This window comes from Leopardus geoffroyi, chromosome B1 (genome assembly GCF_018350155.1).
Source record: "Leopardus geoffroyi isolate Oge1 chromosome B1, O.geoffroyi_Oge1_pat1.0, whole genome shotgun sequence".
Classification (NCBI taxonomy): domain Eukaryota; kingdom Metazoa; phylum Chordata; class Mammalia; order Carnivora; family Felidae; genus Leopardus; species Leopardus geoffroyi.
Window position 1 is genome coordinate 132,131,343 of NC_059327.1, and position 21,575 is coordinate 132,152,917.

Below are 21,575 nucleotides of genomic sequence, written 5' to 3' on the forward strand. Positions count from 1 at the left end.
TTTCTCAACAATTCCAGTTATGTATCCTGGCAGGCAGTAGGCCATAATGGCTAAGAGCCAGGCACACCGTGGGTTCAATCATGGCTCTAATACTTTTGCCGCTTTGTGGACATGTTAGTAAATGTGGTAACAGTTTCAGCCTCAACTTCCCCATTTTTAGATAGGTGTAACAGTAGATGATAATGAGTAACAGAGTACTATTCACTTAGTAAGTTTGTTGCAAGGATTAAAGGATCTAATAGATGCAAAGTGCTTGGCATAGTATAGGAACTTAACAGGCACTATGTGAGTGTTAGTTGATATTATTGCTATCTTCTGTAAATGTTTCCAAGTATGGTTTCAAGAAAAACCAGCCTGAGTTTGACTTCTTTGAAACCAGAGCCCAGTTCTGTCTGATGATAGTGCATGACTCTGAACACAGAAAAGAAGTCCATAGTTACTGGATCCTCCACTGATTACCAAGGACAAATACCAAACCAATCTGTGTGTGTGTGTGTGTGTGTGTGTGTGTGTGTGTGTGTGTGTGTATGAATGAATAAGACAGGCAGACAGACAGACAGACTCTGGATTAGGGAAAGGTTACATTGAAAAGGCCTCAGCTAGGTCGTTAACAGGGACTCCAATGCCCTGTCAGATGTGGAAAGAATAGAAGACAGGTAGCAAAGTGAATTAGTACCTGATTAACAACAGTACTTAAATGTGCAGATACATGGATCAAAGTTGGCACAAATGGGGGTATTCTTTTTTTTTTTTTTAATTTTTTTTTTCAATGTTTATTTATTTTTGGGACAGAGAGAGACAGAGCATGAACGGGGTAGGGGCAGAGAGAGAGGGAGACACAGAATCGGAAACAGGCTCCAGGCTCTGAGCCATCAGCCCAGAGCCTGACGCGGGGCTCGAACTCCCGGACCGCGAGATCGTGACCTGGCTGAAGTCGGACGCTTAACCGACTGTGCCACCCAGGCGCCCCGGGGGGTATTCTTATTAGGAAAGTCCTCAGCTCTAGTCTGCTCCATATATTTTATTAATGACTTAACTAGAACAAGTGGGGGCCTACTTACTAAATTTGCAAATAGAGACAAAGCAGATATATGAAAATTAAGGATGGAATTTGAATTGACAAAGCTGACTACTAAAGCTCCTTGTAACCCAGATTATTTGAATGATTTGTTAGGACTACCATTGTTGTCAAGCTAAGTTTTGTAACACGAAGGAAACCGTTATAATAGGATTTTCCCAGTAAATACCCTCTACATCTTCCTGTGTCTGGGATGTACACAGACCTCCTGACACCACTCAGGAGCCACCCTGAAAGGCGGGCGGTGTGACATCGTGCCAGGGAGCAATGACTCAAAATAGCACAGAGTTGGAAATGAGATATGGAAAACATCAGCTCCCTTAATTCTGGCAGATTTATCAAATAAATCATCTTAGCAGCCACTTGTCTTTTGTAGAGCAAATGGATACAGCTGGCTAAGCAGAGTGTAGCTATATCCCAGTGACCACATTCATATTACTCAGAACTATGTTTCTTCTTCCCGCAGTGAATTTCCTTTATTTCTGTGTGTACGGTAGTATCTGAACTGGGACTCCCCTAGGACCTTCTTTTTTTTTTTTTTTTTTTTTTAAGGTAGCTTTTTATCTCTGTTACTTCTGACTTTCTGTGATGTCAGCCGTCCTGGTGGATTAATTTTTCATAGAGAGACGTGCCATATTTATGGTCAGAGTTCTTTGTGACAAGACACATGGCTAAAATCATTGTACCTAAGGAATTCTGGTCTAGATATAAAGCTGCATTTGTTTTATGTGGTGCTTTAAGATGAAAATCTAATTTGAAGCATCAAATCTTTTCTGTTTTCCCTTTGGATAGTTTTCTTGCGATATCTTCATCCGTTTCATTGCTCTTGAATTACTGCTGAAAACATAAGCTATTTCCCAAACTAGGAATGGGGTATGGCAATGAATATATGCTCAAAACAATCTCTAGGCGGACAAATCACTGTCTGAACACACGGTCATTTACTACACTGTTCTTATTCAGTTCTTCTTTGTCCAGGTAAGTGTCAATTATCAAAACATGAGTAGGCCTTGTATTTTTAGATCATTTCAAGCTAAAACAGGAATAGTTCGTTTTATTGATTGAGTTATATTGAACTATATGTTCTAAATTATAAGACCATATAGAATAAAAGGAAAGAATGAGATCTTGCCATTTGCAACAACCTGGATGGACCTAAGAGGGTATAAGGCTAAGTGAAATAAGTCAGAGACAGACAAAGATCATATGATTTCACTCATGCAGAATTTAAGAAACAAAACAAATGAACAAAGAAAAAAAGAGGCAAACAAAAAACAGATTCTGACAGACAAACTGATCATTGCCAGAGGGAAGGCGAGTGGAGGGAATAGGTGAAATAGATAAAGGAGATGGAGAGTATGCTTATCTTGATGAGCACTGAGTAATGTATGGAATTGTTGAATGTTATACACCTGAAACTAAGATAACACTGTATGTCAATTACACTTCAATTAAAAAAGTACATGAATAAATCCATGGAAACCAAAAGAGAGAGAAAGAGGAGAAACACAAGCATTTCATTTCATTTTGCCTGAGAAACTTCACTTTTGTTCTACATGCATACTAATGATGCAGCGTAACCTTTTATTTTTAAGGTGGAAATTCATAATGGTTTTACATTTCTCGCTTTTTAGTGAATGCATTTATGCTAACTCTATCCTTTAAGAGAAAATGTCACCCATAAGCTAGAATTGCTTCCACTTTGTATTTCATATATACCACTGGTGATGTTAGGAAAAGGACACGTTGGGACATCTTGTCAGTGAAGTGAGTGGTGAAGAATGGAGCTGTGTTAAGAAAAAGGAAATCTGATGAATGGCCCCATGTTACCCACAAAGGATAACATAACTCCGTTCCACGATTAGTATTTTATAGTTAATTCAGGATCACGATATAGTTTTTTACTGGAGACATGTTTGGATAATGGTCACAGACACACACTCTTGTTTCAGACACAGTTTAAAACTGAAAGATTAGTTCTATTTCTTTTCTTTTTTTTTTTTTTATGTTTGTTTATTTTTGGGAGACAGGCAGAATGCAAGCGGGGGAGGGGCAGAGAGAGAAGGAGACACAGAATCCGAAGCAGGCTCCAGGCTCCCAGCTGCCAGCATGGAGTCTGACACAGGGCTTGAACTCACAAGCTGTGAGATCATGACCTGAGCCGAAGTCGGGCACTTAACCGACTGAGCCACCCAGGTGCCCCAGTTGTTCTATTTCTAAAGAGACATTCTGCTAGGTTCAGACAAACTCAAGGACTTCAGGATCTGAGGTGACACCTTTTTAAATTGTGATGAGTCGGAATGTCAAACTGGCCAATGTCAACTGGCATATGGCCCATATGCCAATATCAATATCAGACTTTGCTTTGCCGGTGCCCTCTGTCCCCTGCATGCCACCTTGGCCTCCCCCACCACCCCCCCCCCCCCGCTTGTTTTGCTCCTTTGCCACTCTGGGGTGAAGTTATAGCCTGCTGCACCACTGTGTAAGCCATCTTAACCCTTTCCCTGCCTGCCTACACTGATACTACTCCTTAAAGAAAATTGCTGCTGTCTTCTGAAATATCATGAAAAGATACAGTCTAGCCAGCTTAATACTTCCATTTTCTGCAGCTTACTCCATTTTTCTTATTCCTCTAGGGGTTACTTTCCACTGACTCTCTCCTTCCCTCACCCCTCCATCCATTTTCTGTTCTTTTCTGCCAGCAGTTTGGAGCTGCTTGTATCTGAGCCCTGACACCTAGGAGGAGCCTGCTGCAAGATTTAGTGCATATGAGGGGAACTCCTGGCCCCCCCAGCTTTAGTCAAGTACATCTACCCACGTGTTCCCTGCCACTTTGGGAGACGAGTGGACAAAAATCTGTCTTTAACATTGCTTTCCTTTTTAAAAATAATTTGTATTACCACCTGAGTTCCCAGATAACTTCATTCTCTTTAAATGTTGAGACCCTAGGGATGTCATTCTACCTGAGGTTAATTTTTTTTAAGTGATGTGCTTACCTCTTCTACTGTGGGGTCTTCAAAAACGTCACAGTCATCCGTGTTATTGGAACATCTGGCACATACTAAACTGAAGCGCTTTCCTTCAAGTCAGGAGATCTAGTGTTAGTCCTAACTCTTGTCATTGATTAGGTATTTGCTCTTAAATTCATTGGGTTTCACTTTCCTTATATGTTCTCTGTTGGGCTGAATCCATGGTTCTCAAATCTGAATGCATGTAGGATCTCTTGGGCAGCTTTTAAAGTGTGTGTGTGTGTGTGTGTGTGTTGGGATAGGGGGGAGGTGTGGAGGGGCAGGTAGTATATCTGGGCCCTCTCCTGAACATTCTGTTGAGTTGAGTGGTTGACAACCTGTGCGTTAGAAGTTTCACGTATCTCCCTTTGTGATGCTAACATGCAGCCGGGGCTGAGAAATCGCTAAATTAGATGATGTATGAAGTTTCAACCAGCTCTAACGTTCTATGATTATAATATAATGCTTTTAAATAAAATACTGAGTAGGTACTTGTTTAAGATAATTTTGTAGATTTTATAAACACTTTGATAGATGGAGGAACAAATGTTACATGATTCAAGCTCTAGGAATCCCAAACTTTCAGAGCATGGCCAAATTCTAGCCTTGTATAAATCACAGTAATCCATAAGTATACTTAAGGCATAACTTTTTTTTTTTTAATGCAGGGAGTAGGAGTACTACAAATGAAATACCCTACATCATCTGAGATCTATCTTTAAAATCTGGTAGGACTTTTTTAATGAAAAAAGGAATATATTGAGGTGGGTCTTGAGGGAAAGAGAAATATCACTATTCCCTCCAAAAATGACAAATCAGGAGGTTGTGTTGAGTATGGTTTTCTCCTTAAAGACTAAAATAATTTGTACAGATTTATCCTTTGCAAGCCATTCTTCTTTGTGTTTTTGACTAATCTGTGTAAGCACCTTACTTTAACTGTAGTCTTGAGCAGCTTCTGAAGTTTCAAGTGCAAAACATGCATCTTAAATATGCTAATCCCAGCGCTAAGCAGAAGCACATGAACAGCTTACTGAAAGACCCAAATGGAAGTCCAGACTCCTAGGTAAATGGGCTCTCACAAGATGAATTTGACTCTTTGGTCATTTCACTGATGGATACATATCCATGACGCCAAATATCTCTCTTGCTGACGCACTTGCTTTTCTTCTCCAAGATGCCCTCATGTGAAAACGTTCTCATCCCCTTCTCTTTTGAATGCAAGTGAGGACAGAGCTAGAAGGTAGATGAAGGCTGTCAGATCTATTGATGATTTCTGTTGGGGTGTAGCACCCTTCATCTGCACCTGAAATCTGAAGTGAGAGGTTGTTCAGTGCCTCCCAAATCCAGTGCATCCTAAACCATTCAGAAAACCTAGGGAACAATTATGCTTGCTTGCTTGCTTGCTTGCTTTCTTCCTTTCTTTCTTTTTTAAATTTAAATCCAAGTTAGTTGACATATAGGGTAGTCTTGGTTTCAGGAGTAGAATTTAGTGATTCGTCGGTTACATACACCACCCAGTGCTCATCCCAATAAGTGCCCTCCTTAATGCCCATCGCCCACTTAGCCCATCCCCCCACCCAACACGCTGGAAACAATTTGCTTTTATGAGTGGTTTTGACTTCTTACCCTCTGTATTTTCCAGAGCCAGTCCCTACCTTCTCGTGGCAGCAGGAGAACGTGGACTCCGACGAAGCGCACCTCTCCCCACAGGCTGGGCGCCTGATTCGTCAGCTCCTGGATGAGGACAGTGACCCCATGCTCTCTCCTCGGTTCTACGCTTATGGGCAGAGTCGGCAATACCTGGATGACACAGAAGTGCCTCCTTCTCCCCCAAATTCCCATTCTTTCATGAGGTATGTTTGTGTTGCTGGTAAGCAGTTGCATCATCGCCATAACATTAGAAAGAATAGGAATGGTGTTGATGGCTAGTAATTTTTTAAGTTACATTGTAAGTCTTTGGAAGAACCTATGGGGAATACTCCATCCCAGTATGCAGGCTCCATTGTAATTTTTCAATTGGCCCAACTATATCACCACATACTGAATTTACATTAGCACATCCTTTCCAAAGCTTATCTAAAACGTAACTTTGGGGTCTGCAGCACATAGTTTAGTACTACCTTTGCCAATCGTAAATGTGAGCAATAGAAAGACCTATTTAATAAATGGGACATCTAGAGCCCAGGGTCACAAAGTGAATTGGTAGTCAACTTTTTCTTATTCAAGAGGATGGAGACCTTTGGGACCCTCTCCCTCCATGCTGCATCCCCTTCCCCAAGCCCCACCTGTCAGGCAGTGAGTGTCCCACGCTGTGCCCCTCACAGGCGACGGAGCTCCTCTCTCGGGTCCTACGATGATGAGCAGGAGGACCTGACACCTGCCCAGCTCACGCGACGGATTCAGAGCCTTAAAAAGAAGATCCGAAAGTTTGAAGATAGATTTGAAGAAGAGAGGAAGTACAGAGTAAGTGCCTCCTCGCAGGGTTCTCCCTGTCCCCTCCTGTCCCCTGACATACCAGCCTGTCAGCAGCTCAGAGAAGCGATGAAAGATTAAGGGAGATTTCTATGGACCTTAAGACAAAAAGGCAGTAAAAACTGGATGGGAAACCCTGATAAGTCCCAAACATCATGTATCAGCATTTTCCTTGTACAGGGTATTCTTACAAATAATTGAACGTTGTAGTCGACATCTTATACATTTATCCATGAAAAGGAATGGGAAAAATCATTAAATGACGTCTTCTCGTTGGCTAAAACTTCATTCAAGATTATCTTCTAAAATTTCATTAGCATTGACCTCATTCTACTCTCAGATCTATCTTAGTATTGCCCCCAAGTGCAGCAAAAAGACATTTGCATGGTGATTGCAGTGTAAAACCTACACCCCTCTGCTTTCTGTTCTGTTAGCCTGATGGCCGGAGCCCTACACCTCATGAAAACGGGCCATGGACCTCATAGAAATTCACCATTTTGCCTCTGAGGAATTCTTTGAAAGCATCAAAAATAACCAGATGTAAAGAAAGACAGTGGAATCACACCTGTGACATTTGCTGTGATTGTTCATGTTTAATTTCTTTTTCCAGTGGGACTCAACTTTCCCTTCCTCTTTAAAACAAACTCACCATCAAACTTTTCTTCTTTTTCCTGCCCCAGTTTGAAAACATTTATGTTAAATTTTCCCTTTCTCAGCCTTCCCACAGTGACAAAGCAGCCAATCCAGAGGTTCTAAAATGGACAAATGACCTTGCCAAATTCCGGAAACAACTTAAAGGTAGGTAAAGTTCTAGACCCATGGCATGGCTTCTGTAAGACATGCCACCTGCAGAATTCATGATCTCACCACATCCTGACCATGGGCTGAAATATTTCAGAAAAGACCAGTTCCTTAACACTGCTTCCCAGTGCATGTGGTGTTCAGGGGACACCTTGCCCATGTCTGTCCATGGTTTCTATCACAGGTCAACTCAGATCAGCTAAGATGCAAATTCTGAAACATTTCTCCAATTCCCTAAATCACGAATTTAAGGATGATGGTTTCAAGTCAACACTTACTAAAGTACCAAGGTTTTATTTGCTGTGGTGTTAGGAGAAGACCTATAAACACAGATGTCTATGAAAAGAATTTGGTCCTTGTCCCTCAAAAAGCATGCTGTCTTTTAGGAGACAGTCATAAACAACCAAATAGAATAGAAAGGGAAAGTAATTCCAAAATGAGGGATGTAAGTTATTGAGAAAAAGTTGGCCAGCAGTTGAGTGGTGAATCAGGAGGTACCTATAAACAGTAAGGGAGAAAGTATAGGAAACGTCTGTCACATTCTGAGAACAGCAAACCTGTTGGTGTGGACAAAGCATGGATGTTACATAGCTAAAGCTTTCCCAGGAATTTGGAAAACATTCCAGATAATCCAAGAAAACATGAGCATTTTTTCAGGCTTTTACATAATAACCCAAGGATTTTAACTACTGTTATAATTAGATACTTTCTTTCAAAAAGATGGGGCTAAACAGTTATTAACACCACAGAAAAGCAATCTGGGTTCAGCAAACATCAATTCTCATGTATCACCACCCCCAAATCTTTTCAACTAGAGTCAAAACTAAAGATATCTGAAGAGGACCTAACCCCCAGGATGCGGCAGCGAAGTAACACTCTCCCCAAGAGTTTTGGTTCCCAGCTTGAGAAAGAAGAGGAGAAGAAGCAAGAGCTCATGGATAAAGTAATAAAGCCCAGCGTTGAAGCCACACTGGAATCCATCCAGAGGAAGCTCCAGGAGAAGCGGACAGAAACCAGCCGTCCTGAGGACATTAAGGTGTGGCGATTTGGTGAAGGCCCCAGCTAACTGCTAGTCCTAAACCATTCCAGTCAACATGGTAGAAACATAGGGCCTGACACATGGGTCCCAATGGGAAGAGAGATGTGGTGACACCTTTGCAGACCTCCCACACCCTCATCTTCCACACTCTTAGATGCCTAGGGAGGCTGCTGAAACAGCTTCCGAGTGTTTTCACTGTAGGTACTTTGGTTTATGACTACAAATTGGAAGCAGAAAACTCTATTGTACAGATCACAGAAGGACCTCATTCAGGCTAACAGACGGTTTGATGAGTCTGAAGTGGAAGGATTATAGACAGAGCTTTGGGACTTTGTAATTTGTGACTGTAGTCACTGCTTGGGCCATTGAGCTGACCCCCATGTGCCTCGCTGCCTTGCTTACCTCAGTATTCAGCGTGCCTTTGCTGCCACATGGGAGATGCAAGTAGTTGATGATGCCTCGGCTGTGCTATCCATATTTCCAGTAAAAGAGTCAGGAAGAGCTCATTCCTAAGTGAGCTTTGAATAGAGCTCAAGGAGCTTTTGTATGAGGATTCTCTTTAACGTTACTTGAGAAAATTTGTTTAAATAAAGAAGTTGGGATGTTCATAAACGTTTCCCCCTCTTTCATTTCTCTATCCTTGTGTTTATTCAGGATATGACCAAAGACCAGATTGCTAATGAGAAGGTAGCTCTGCAGAAAGCTCTGCTATATTATGAAAGCATCCATGGACGGCCGGTATGTGAATGTACTGAATTTTCTGATGGGGGGTGAACTCTTTGGCCTTAGAAATGAATCTTCTGTGTACAGTATTGTACACTTGAGTTTTCCTGATGTTTATCAGATTATTACATATTTTCACCAGAACTAAGCTTTCCAAAGACTAAACTGATAAGAGCCTTCCACTCTCAAGCAGTTGTGGAGTTTGAGCTCCAAAGACAAATTAGTTTGCAGCTAACATTTAGTCACTTGTGTTTGGCTTCAGGGGGACAGTGATAGAGGGGTGTAGATTATAGATTATAGCACAAAGCCCTAGAAATTTCCCTGGCCTCAGATCTGCCCCTACAATTCATGACGGGCTCTAGGCATTCTTATCCATAAAATGAAAGTGTTAAACTAGTATGATCTACCCTAGAATTCAATCTCTCTTCAGTGTAGTTGCAACCAGTGTTTATCTGTAGAGAAATTCCAGCCATCGTCCTGAACCAAAAGTGTGAGGAGTCCAAAATATGGCTTTGCCTTTTCACAGCAACAGGAAGCATTTGAAGAGATTTGTTATTCAGCAAGCATGTTTATTGCATGTTTGTTGTGAGTCCTGGGAGAGACTGTGGCCCAATAGGCTTCTGCTTTATTCCTTAAGGAGCTTGTAATCAGATATCCTTGTCAGTTACTCCTAGTGACCTTCGGTTAAGAGTGTTGCCAAGAACCCAACAAAACAAGTTCTTAAGAGCAGGTGTTAAAGAAGCATGAAGTTTATATTCCCAGAGGATTTTTATATAGCCAAAATGCATAGATCTCTTCTGCAGCCACAGCCCTGGCTATATAACAGAGATGGTATTTTCATGTAACATACACTCTTTTGAATAAAGACTTGTTTCCAGACTGGAATTGCACTAGACTCTAAGGTCTGTGAGGACAGGAATTCTGGGTTTTGTTCACCGAGCGGTGCACCTGGTCCTCAGCATCTAGCACAGAGACCTGATACATATCATGTGCCCAATGAACTATCTATAGATTGCATCCTCCATGGTATTTTGGTTCTGGATTTATTAGGTTTAAATTAAAAAAAAAAAAAAAAGCTGGAGCTGCTGCTGATTGATTTTGCTGGCCTGTCCCAACAGTGGAAAAATACTGGTGCTCTGAGATAATGGTTCTGTTCCAAGTCAAGTTTTGTTTTGGATTTTTTAAAGGCATTGAACCAAATAGTAAATGCACTGGAGCTCAGATACATTGTGAAACTTTGTCCTTTTCTCCTGGAGGACTCAGCACTTGTAGAAGTGAAACTGAAATCCTTCTAGAAGAGAGAGACCCCTTCTCCACGGTCGGCTCAGAGGCTTTTAAGTACAGCTCTCCTCATGGCCGACAGGTGGGCAGGACTCGCGTGCTTTCCTTCTCCAGCGTTCCTTCTCTGCTCGTGGTGTATATTTACATACGACATTGATAGACTCCTTTAAAGACTTCCTTGCCTGAGGCCTGAGATCTCTCAGCTGCTTTCTCCTCCTAATCTTTACTGCCACTTCAGGCGCTTGTGTGCCAGATGTTTGTTGCTCAGACTTGGGCACAGATCCTCTCATTCTGCCTGGCCTGAGGCCATGTACGGGGACTGGGATGGGAAGACCTAGATTCAGAACCCAGCCCTACTGAGACCAGCTCTGTTGGCTTTGAGCTACTGTGGTAACCTCAGAGATGTCTGTTCTAGGTTGTCATGGAGACTGGCTGACAGACACACACGCACACATTTACCTGTGGGCTGTCTGGCCTGAGTAGTGGGACACAGTGGCTTGGTAGCAGATTTGGGGGTGCCCAATCAATGATGTTTTCACTTTTGCTACAAGTATATGTTCTGCTGTCTACGGCCTACTTCTTATTAAATGATGGAACCAGGAGAAAGAACACAAATTTTTTTTTAGCACTCTTATCATTAGGAATGTGAAATCTTAGATCTTGGCCCTGCTTTGTTATCCCCTTTTCTTTCATGGTTTTTTTAGATGTTGGAAAAACACCCTTTTGGGTCCAGATTTTAGCATCTCATAGGGCAGGAAACAAGTTCTCTAGAACTTTGAGTGGCATTAGTTGCTGGTTCACAGTCAGACTGTCTGCCTCCCTCTGGAACATGATGCTCCAGCCTCCTCACAAAAAGCAGAGTTCATCTGATATCTGGCCAGTGTGAATATCAAAGAGTGAACTTTTCATTCTTAGATATGTGATGTTACCGTGGACCCTGAACTGTAAATACCATTTGGGCAAACTCTTCTTAGAAGAAAAATACATGTATTTCCAGAGCCAAACTTTCATTCCAAATCCTAGCTGTTGTTGGGTTTTTTTTTGTTTTGTTTTGTTTTGTTTTGTTTTTCATTTGTTTGTTGTTGTGGGTTTGTGTTTTTTTTGCTTTTTTGAGGTTTTTTTTTTCTTGTTTTTTAGAAAAGCAGGTGCTCAGAGCTCATGGGTTTTTGCTGAGTCTACAAATTCTGATTTGAAAGGACAACGAATATCAAAATCACAGACCAAAACAGTTGTCTGCTGCTTTGTAGATTTTTTTAAACAAGGCTGTTTGCTTTAACGGCACACTCTACAGATTGACATGTGTATGAAAAACAAAAACACACTCATTTACATAAATCTCTATTAATTATTAGGAAAGCATGTCCTTTTTAACATTTAAGGACCAGTCTCACCGAAGTCCATGTCACAGGAAGTACAACACATAACTATACGTCACTGTATTACCTTTGCCAACCATACCTTTATGGTAATGTAGAGGGGAAGGAAGGAGTTGCTTGCTCAGAACTTCTAGTTTCTTCTTGATGTTGTTCCTCATCAGTAGATTTTAACGTTGTATTTTAATACCTTGGGAACTAACATGACCCTAAACACACTATGTTCAAATTTAAATGCAAACTCTGAAGTTTTATGTAAATACTTCCCTCTGGTTATCTGGTTATCTGCTGCTCAGGACTATCTTCTCTTTGCACAGTCTACCATTTTTTTATCAATTAGTTTAACTTTATATATATATTAACATATATATATATGTATATATATATATATATATATATATATATGCATATATGTGTGTGTGTGTGTGTATAATTTATTGTCAAATTGGTTTCCATACAACACCCAGTGCTCATCCCAACAGGTGCCCTCCTCAATGCCCATCACCCACCCTCCCCTCTCCCCCACCCCCCATCAACCCTCAGTTTGTTCTCAGTATTTAAGAGTCTCTTATGGTTTGCTTCCTTCCCTCTCTATAACTTTCCCCCCTTCCCCTCCCCTCTGGTATTCTGTTAAGTTTCTCAGGATCTATATATGAATGAAAATATATGGTATGTCTTTCTCTGCCTGACTTATTTCACTTAGCATAATACTCTCCAGTTCCATCCATGTTGCTGCAAATGGCCAGATTTCATTCTTTCTCATTGCCAAATAATATTCCATTGTATATATAAACCACATCTTCTTTATCCATTTGTCACTTTATGGACATTTAGGCTCTTTCCATAATTTGTCTATTGTTGAAAGTGCTGCTATAAACATTGGGGTACAAGTGCCCCTATTATGCATCAGCACTCCTGTATCCCTTGGGTAAATTCCTAGCAGTTCTATTGCTGGGTCATAGGGTAGATCTGTTTTTAATTTTTTGAGGAAACTGCAAACTGTTTTCCAGAGCGGCTGCACCAGTTTGCATCCCCACCAACCGTGCAAGAGGGTTCCCATTTCTCCACATCCTCTGCAGCATCTATAGTCTCCTGATTTGTTCATTTTAGCCACTCTGACTGGCATGAGGTGGTATCTCAGTGTGGTTTTGATTTGTATTTCCCTGATGAGGAGTGATGGTGAGCATCTTTTCATGTGCCTGTTGGCCATCTGGATGTCTCCTTTAGAGAAGTGTCTATTCATGTCCTCTGCCCATTTCTTCACTGGATTATTTGTTTTTTGGGTGTGGAGTTTGGTCAGTTCTTTATAAATTTTGGATACTAGCCCTTTATCAGATATGTCATTTGCAAATATCTTTTCCCATTCCGTTGGTTGCCTTTTAGTTTTGTTGATTGTTTCCTTTGCAGTACAGAAGCTTTTTATCTTCATGAGGTCCCAATAGTTCACTTTTGCTTTTAATTCCCTTGCCTTTGGAGATGTGTCAAGTAAGAAATTGCTGTGGCTGAGATCAGAGAGGTTTTTTCCTGCTTTCTGCTCTAGGGTTTTGATGGTTTCCTGTCTCACATCCAGGTCCTTCATCCATTTTGCGTTTATTTTTGTGAATGGTGTAAGAAAGTGGTCTAGTTTCATTCTTCTCATGTTGCTGTCCAGTTCTCCCAGCACCATTTGTTAAAGAGACTGTCTTTTTTCCATTGGATTCTTTCCTGCTTTGTCAAAGATTAGTTGGCCATACTTTTGTGGGTCCAATTCTGGAGTCTCTATTCTATTCCATTGGTCTATGTGTCTGTTTTTGTGCCAATACCATGCTGTCTTGATGATTACAGCTTTGTAGTAGAGGCTAATGTCTGGGATTGTGATACCTTCTGCTTTGTTTTTTTTTCTTCATTATTACTTTCGCTATTTGGGGTCTTTTGTGGTTCCATACAAATTTCAGGATTGCTTGTTCTAGCTTCGAGATGAATGCTGGTGCAATTTTGATTGGGATTGCATTGATTGTGTAGATTGCTTTGGGTAGTATTGACATTTTAACAATATTTATAATTCCAATCCATGAGCATGGAGTGTTTTTCCATTTCTTTGTATCTTCTTCAATTTCCTTCATAAGCTTTCTATAATTTTCAGCATACAGATCTTTCACATCTTTGGTTAGGTTTATTCCTAGGTGTTTTATGCTTCTTGGTGCAATTGTGAATGGGATCAGTTTCTTTATTTGTCTTTCTGTTGCTTCATTATAGGTTTATAAAAATACAACTGATTTCTGTACATTAATTTTGTATCCTGTAACTTTGCTGAATTCATGTATCAGTTCTAGACTTTTAGTGGAGTCTGTTGGATTTTCCATGTATAGAATCATGTCATCTGCAAAAAGTGAAAGCTTGACATCATCTTTGCCAATTTTGATGCCTTTGATTTCCTTTTGTTGTCTGATTGCTGATGCCAGAACTTCCAACATTATGTTAAACAACAGCGGTGAGAATGGACATCCCTGTCGTGTTCCTGATCTCAGGGAGAAAGCTCTCATTTTTTCCCCATTGAGGATGATGTTAGCTGTGGGCTTTTCATAAATGGCTTCTATGATGTTTAAGTATGTTCCTTCTATCCCGACTTTCTCGAGGGTCTTTATTAAGAAAGTGTGCTGTATTTTGTCAAATGCTTTTTCTGCTTCTATTGATAGGATCATATGGTTTCCATCCTTTCTTTTATTAATGTGATATGTCACATCAATTTGTGAGTACTGAGCCAGTCCTACAGCCCAGGAATGAATCCCACTTGATCATGGTGAATAATACTTTCTATATGCTGTTGAATTCGATTTGCTAGTATCTTGTTGAGAATTTTTGCATCCATGTTCATCAGGGATATTGGCCTGTAATTCTCCTTTTTTGTGGGGTCTCTGTCTGGTTTGGGAATCAAGGTAATTCTGGCTTCATAGAATGAGTCTGGAAGTTTTCCTTCCATTTCTGTTTTTTGGAACAGCTTGAGAAGGATAGGTATTAACTCTGCTTTAAATGTCTGGTAGAATTCCCCTGGGAAGCCATCTGGTCCAGGACTCTTATTTGTTGGGAGATTTTTGATAACTGGTTCAATTTCTTTGGTGGTTATGGGTCTGTTCAAATTTACTTCTTCCCGTTTGAGTTTTGGTAGTGTGTGTGTGCTTAGGAATTTGTCCATTTCTTCCAGGTTGTCCAGTTTGTTGGCATATAATTTTTCATAGTATTCCCTGATAATTGCTTGTGTTTCTGAGGGATTGGTGGTGATAATTCCATTTTCATTCATGATTTTATGTATTTGGGTCATCTCCGTTTACTTTTTGAGAAGCATGGCTAGAGGTTTATCAATTTTGTTTATTTTTTCAAAAAAACAACTCTTCATTTCATTGATCTGCTCTACTGTTTTTTTTAGATTCTATATTGTTTATTTCTGCTCTGATCTTTATTATTTCTCTTCTTCTGCTGGGTTTAGGCTGCCTTTGCTGTTCTGCTTCTATTTCCTTTAGGTGTGCTGTTAGATTTTGTAGTTGGGATTTTTCTTGTTTCTTGAGATAGGCCTGGATTGCAATGTATTTTCCTTTCAGGACTGCCTTCGCTGCATCCCAAAGCATTTGGATGGTTGTGTTTTCATTTTCATTTGTTTCCATATGATTTTTAATTTCTTCTCTAATGCCTGGTTGACCCATTCATTCTTTGGTAGGGTGTTTTTTAACCTCCATGCTTTTGGAGGTTTTCCAGACTTTTTCCTGTGGTTGATTTCAAGCTTCATAGCATTTGTGGTCTGCAAGTATGCATGGTAAGATCTCAATTATTTTATACTTATGAAGGGCTGTTTTGTGACCCAGTATGTTATCTATCTTGGAAAATGTTCCACGTGCACTGGAGAAGAAAGTATATTCCATTGCTTTGGGATGCAGAGTTCTAAATATGTCTGTCAAGTCCATCTGATCCAATATATCATTCAGGGCCCTGTTTATTTATTCTCTGTCTAGATGTTCTATCCATTGTTGTAAGTGGAGTATCAAAGTCTCCTGCAGTTACCACATTCTTATCAATAAGGTTTTTTATGTTTGTGATTAATTGTTTTACATATTTGGGGGCTTCTGAATTCAGTGCGTAGACATTTAAAATTGTTAGCTCTTCCTGATGGATAGATCCTGTAATTATTATATAATGGTCTTCTTCATCTCTTGTTACAGCCTTTAAAGTCTAGTTTGTCTGATATAAGTATGGCTACCCCAGCTTTCTTTTGACTTCCAGTAGCATGACAGATAGTTCTTCATCCCCTCACTTTCAATCTGAAGGTGTCCTCAGGTCTAAAATGAGTCTCTTGTAGACAGAAAATAGATGGGTCTTGTTTCTTTATCCATTCTGAAACTGTGTCTTTTGGTTGGAGCATTTAGTCCTTTTACAATCAGTGTTATTAGTGAAAGATATGGGTTTAGAATCATTGTGATATCTGTAGATTTCATGCTTGTAGGGATGTCTCTGGTAATTTGTGGTCCTTGCAACATTTCACTCACAGAGTCCCCCTTAGGATCTCTTGTAGGGCTGGTTTAGTGGTGATGAATTCCTTCAGTTTTTGTTTGTTTGGGAAAACCTTTATCTCTCCTTCCATTCTGAATGACAGACTTGCTGGGTAAAGGATTCTCAGCTGCATATTTTTCCTGTTCATCACATTGAAGATTTTCTGCCATTCCTTTTTGGCCTGCCAAGTTTTAGTAGATAGGTCTGCTAATACCTTTATGTGTCTATCTTTGTATGGTAAGGCCCGTTTATCCGTAACTGCTTTCAGAATTCTCTCTTTATCCTTGTATTTTGCCAGTTTCACTATGATATGTTGTGCAGAAGATCGACTCAAGTTACGTTTGAAGGGAGTTCTCTGTGCCTCTTAGATTTTAATGCCTGTTTCCTTCCTCAGATCAGGGAAGTTCTCAGCTATGATTTGTTCAAGTACACCTTCAGCCCCTTTCTCTCTCTCTTCTTCTTCTTCTGGAATTCCTATGATACAGCTATTGTTCCATTTGATTGCATCACATAGTTCTCTAATTCTTCCCTCCTACTCCTGGATTTATTTGTCTCTCTTTTTCTCAGCTTCCTCTTTTTCCATAATTTTATCTTCTAATTCACCTATTCTCCCCTCTGTCTCCTCAATTTGTGCTATGGCCGCATCCATTTTATTTTGCACCTCATTTATAGCATTTTTAGCTCCTCATGACTATATTTTAGTTCCTTTGATCTCTGTAGCAATAGATTCTCTGCTGTCCTCTATACTTTTTTCAAGCCTAGCAATTAATTTTATGACTATTATTCTAAATTCTTGTTCTGTTATATTGCTTAAATAGTTTTTGATCAGTTCGTTAGCTGTCTCTACTTCCTAGAATTTCTTTTGAGGAGAGTTCTTCTGTTTCATCATTTTGGCTAGTTTTCTGCCCCTTATGCGTTTTAAAAGCTTGTTGTGTGCTCTGTACCTGTGAGCACTGCTATATTAAAGGATGGTCATATACTGTCCAGGGCCTGGCCCTTCAGGAGGTGTTTTTTCAGAGATTGTTACTTTCTCTCTGTTGTTGTGACTTTGGTTATTTCATTACCCTACTCGTGGTGCTATTTTGGACCCTCCATCAGGTGCGCTTTGATTTGTTCCTTGGAGTAGCCCATCAATCCACTTGATCTGCATGTAAATCCTGATCTGGATCTTGCGGAAGTTGGCCGTTGCCAACAGCTCATCACACAGTCCACCATTTTTACCTGATAATAAAGAGGAAACAGTTGCCATTTTCTGAGTTGATGGGCCAATATGCAATAGTTCTAAGAATCCATCTTATTTGTCTTCTCCTGCCAGTAGTTTTATGACTCAGAGATATCCCTCCACACACAAACTCAAATCACTTGTTTACTAAGAAGATTTTTAGGTGGCACAGTGCTTCTGTGCTACTGTTGATAGCTAGAGGTCTTGTGAACTCAATACAGGCAGAGCTCTGAGCTTGGAAGGCAGAATTCTTTATACTCAGAAGACAACTTGGTCAAGCCCTATTAGAGGAAAATGCTTCACTGTGACATTTTTAGTGTGTCTTAACCATGTTAAGTTTCTACTTTACTTCACATCTTGCTCATATGTGAATGGAAAGAAAACTGGGCTGGGAGTCAGTAAACCTGAGTTCTTGACTCAGATCTACTGCCTTGGGCAAGTCATTACCCTCTCAGGTGCTTAGTTTCATCATATGAAAAAACAAGGCTCGTCTAGCTCTAACATGCCATGGTTCTAGTTCTATCTTTATCTTCAAATTAAAAGCACCAATCATTTTCTCTTTGACCTTTGTTGTGTTGTGCAGGTAACAGACCTCAAATGGGTATTTCTATAGGGAAGTTTTATCTGAGGCTAAGACAAAAACCATCACAAAAGATAAAGGCAGGCAAATGCAGTTGTCTCATCAGGTCTTTGTAATTTCTGTCCAAGACTTTCCTCTACTTAAATGTGGATTAATTATTGTCTGATGTTCCCATGGTACCTGGAAATATTATCTGACACTTTACAGAGCAACCAAATAAAGTGGTAAGAGACCAGTAAATGAAGATTTCTTTTAATCAAAAACAAAGACAGAATGGGAGGAGCTGCCTTCCCCCATTAGATGTTTGTATCTAGGTTTTTACGTTGTCCTGATTTGTGTGCAAAATACATCTTTGTAGTAACCCTTTTCCCACACACTGGAAAGCCATTCACAGCTACCACCTAAATGAAAATCTAAGAAAGGTTTGAGGCAAGAGGAGTGAAAGTATTATAGAAAATACCATGTATTACATGCTTAGCCTAAAGTTATCTTCAAGCAACTGTACATCATAAAGATTTTCTAATCTGAATTCTACAGTTTACCAATCAGGAAACCGAGGCTCAGAGAACTTTATTGGCTCATTTAAAGGCCAGAACCAAGAACTGGGTCAATAACAGAATCTCCAAGCAGCCCAATATTCAAGAATAAGAGACATTGACTTCCAAACAGTTTTCCCATGGTCCATTTAATATCAGCTGACCCTTTTTTAGCAGTTCAGCCAAGGCCCTGCTTTGTTTATGTAACTGTTGGTTAGATTTTGGCTCATCTAACAAATCCACTACTGATAATTGCATGTGACATGGCTTTATGGTGAGTGAAAATTGTATTAACTTAGGAGTATCACCAAGCCTTTGTCTTCAGAGATATTTCATGAAAATAATTCTGGTGTAAATCAAGTAGTATCAGTTCTTTCCATCCGTCAGACTTAAAGATATTTAATATTTTAAATTTGCCATAGCTGACTGGTTGTACCAGATAAGTCTCCTTCTAAAATCCAGACCGTCCTCTACAATCCAAAGATGTTTATGCCAAGCAACAAGTAATAGGATGCAAGTCCACAATGGGGAAATGCTAGCTCCTTATGATTATTTTTGATTTGTCTTTTGGTCACTAAACTATTGTTTATCTTGCACAGTATTTCTCCACATGTTATGTGGTGACAATTAGGATGTGCCTTAACCTCATCTGCAACACATTTAATGGATACATCTTGTATTTAAAAAGTTATTCCATGTGTTCCAGTCCTAAATTTTGTCATTCTACACGTGAGATTGTACAAGTCATTCCATTTCTACTCCTCAGACTTATCTGTGGCTGTTGTTCAATTCTTGCTGAAGTATGACATAAATACAGAAAGGAATGGAAATTATAAATACATATTTTGATGCAGTTTCACAAAGTCCAGGTAACCAGTATCAAGAAACAAATGTTGCTGATCCTCTGAAAACCCTGCTCCCAGCCCCTTCCAGTCCTTACCATGACCTCCACTGCATGAAGGAAAACCATCATCTTGACTTCTAACTCTGTAGATTCTACTTGCTTATTTTTGAACTTACAGAAGTAGAATGTTACAGTATGTATTCTTTAGTGTCTGGCTTATTTTACTTGGGTTTATTTTTGTGAGATCAATGCACAATGCTACCTGTAGCTGTGGCTTATTCATCCTCATTCTGTATAGTATTCAGTTTGGGGAACATACCTTATCCATCCCGTTGTTAGCCATATGGATGGTTTCCAGGTGCTGCTGTGAACATAATTCTGTATGGCTTTTGGTGAGCTTAAGGCCACGGTTGTTTGGTATATACTTAAGAGTGGAACTGAGGAGGGGCGCCTGGGTGGCTCATTCAGTTGAGTGTCCATCTTCGGCTCAGGTGATGATCTCGCGGTTCGTGGGTTTGGGCCCCGCTTCGGGCTCTGTGCTGACAGCTCAGAGCCCGGAGCCTGCTTCAGGTTCTGTGTCTGCTTCAGATTCTGTGTCTCCCTCTCTCTGCCCCTCCCATGCTCATGCTCTGTCTCTGTCTCAAAAATAAATAAACATTAAAAAAAAAAAAAGAGTGGAACTGAGGAGTCCTATGTCCAGCCTTAGTAGACACTGCCACATAGTTGTCCAGAGTGTTCCACTCTTCACAGCAGTGAAGGAGAGTTCAGTTCTTCAGCATTCTTGCTGATGCTTGGCACTGTCTGTCCTTTCATGTTAGCCGTTGTGGTACATGCGTCCAGTAGTAACATCCGTAGTTTGATCCTTAGACTTTCTTGTGTAAAATGATGTCTGTATTCCCTTTCTTTTTTGACAGTCATCTGTGAAATAAAAATTTTAAAACTCCTTTTGATATGGTAACAAGAAATAGGAAAATTCCATTTGACTCTTAACATTGTGACATTAGGAAGAAATAGAAAAGATTATTTAGTGCTCTGAATAGAAAATAAGTCCACAAGATGTTTTTGCATAATGGCAGGATCCTATCCTGACACATGAAGTTTGTCCAAAGTCTACTTATTGTTGACCACTTTGAGAAAGGCAAAAATAAAAGGTTATAAAGGAGTGACCCATTCATGCATAATCCACAGTTGTCTTCAAAGCTGGAGGCCCAAAAGGCCCATTAGAGAAATGGTCACAGCTAATGCTATTTGCCCTTCCTTACGGCTGTAACTCATTCCTTATGTGTGCACTGAAATAAAGCACAGAAGACAAATAGCAAACTCAAAACAAAGATCCTTAATCCCTTTGGCCATTTCAGTAAACAAGTGAACTGCATACATACCTATACATTTTGCATACATATTTATGTTTTAAATGTTCACTCATTTTGCAGATATTCATGTAATATTTCCATTATGTCAGGCACTGACATAGTTTCCAGGGATACAAAACACAAACACCTGCTCTCAAGGGCCTTACAGTCTTAAAAAGGAGACAGATGTGCCAACACATAGTTACTATAGGGTATAAAATGTGTCATCCACAGATCTGCTCTAACAAACTACCATAGACGAGTGCCTTATAAACAACAAAAGTTTATTTCTCACAGTTGTAGAGGCTGGGAAGTCCAAGATCAAGGCACTGTTAGATTCAGTGTCTGCTGAGGGCTCTTTCCTGGTTCACCAACAGCCATTCTCTTACTGTCCTCACTTAGAAGACGGGGCAAGGGAGCTCTCTTTTTTAAGGGCACTAATCCCATTCATGAGGGTTCCACCCTTACCTAATCACCTCCAAATGTCCCAACTGCTTAATGCCATTACATGGGGGATTATGTTTCAGTAAAGGAGGTTGGCAGAGACATGCACATTCAGTCTATAGCACAGCATGTGTGAAGTTACAAAGTATACACAGGGTGCAGTAGGTGACACACAGGTGAGTGAGCAGGTGTCCCAGAATGGGGGATGTTGGAAGATGCTGCACGGGGGAGGTGGCTCTTGATCTGGAACCTGCCAAACCAAGAAGCAGGGAGGCAGCCTTTGCAGGGCATACAGGACCAGGCG

The 21,575-nt window shown here is 40.3% G+C and overlaps 1 protein-coding gene across 9 annotated transcripts in view; it reads left to right on the forward strand.

The window, feature by feature from the left end:
- Positions 1-21,575, forward strand: part of FAM13A (family with sequence similarity 13 member A) — a 362,868-nt gene that overhangs the window by 324,830 nt on the left and 16,463 nt on the right. For all 9 annotated transcript variants that reach the window (XM_045473125.1, XM_045473066.1, XM_045473115.1 and 6 more), the window contains 5 exons: positions 5,729-5,939; positions 6,411-6,549; positions 7,275-7,356; positions 8,175-8,395; positions 9,053-9,136. In XM_045473125.1, the coding sequence (XP_045329081.1) occupies positions 5,729-5,939; positions 6,411-6,549; positions 7,275-7,356; positions 8,175-8,395; positions 9,053-9,136 (737 nt within the window). The remainder of the gene's footprint in view (positions 1-5,728; positions 5,940-6,410; positions 6,550-7,274; positions 7,357-8,174; positions 8,396-9,052; positions 9,137-21,575) is intronic.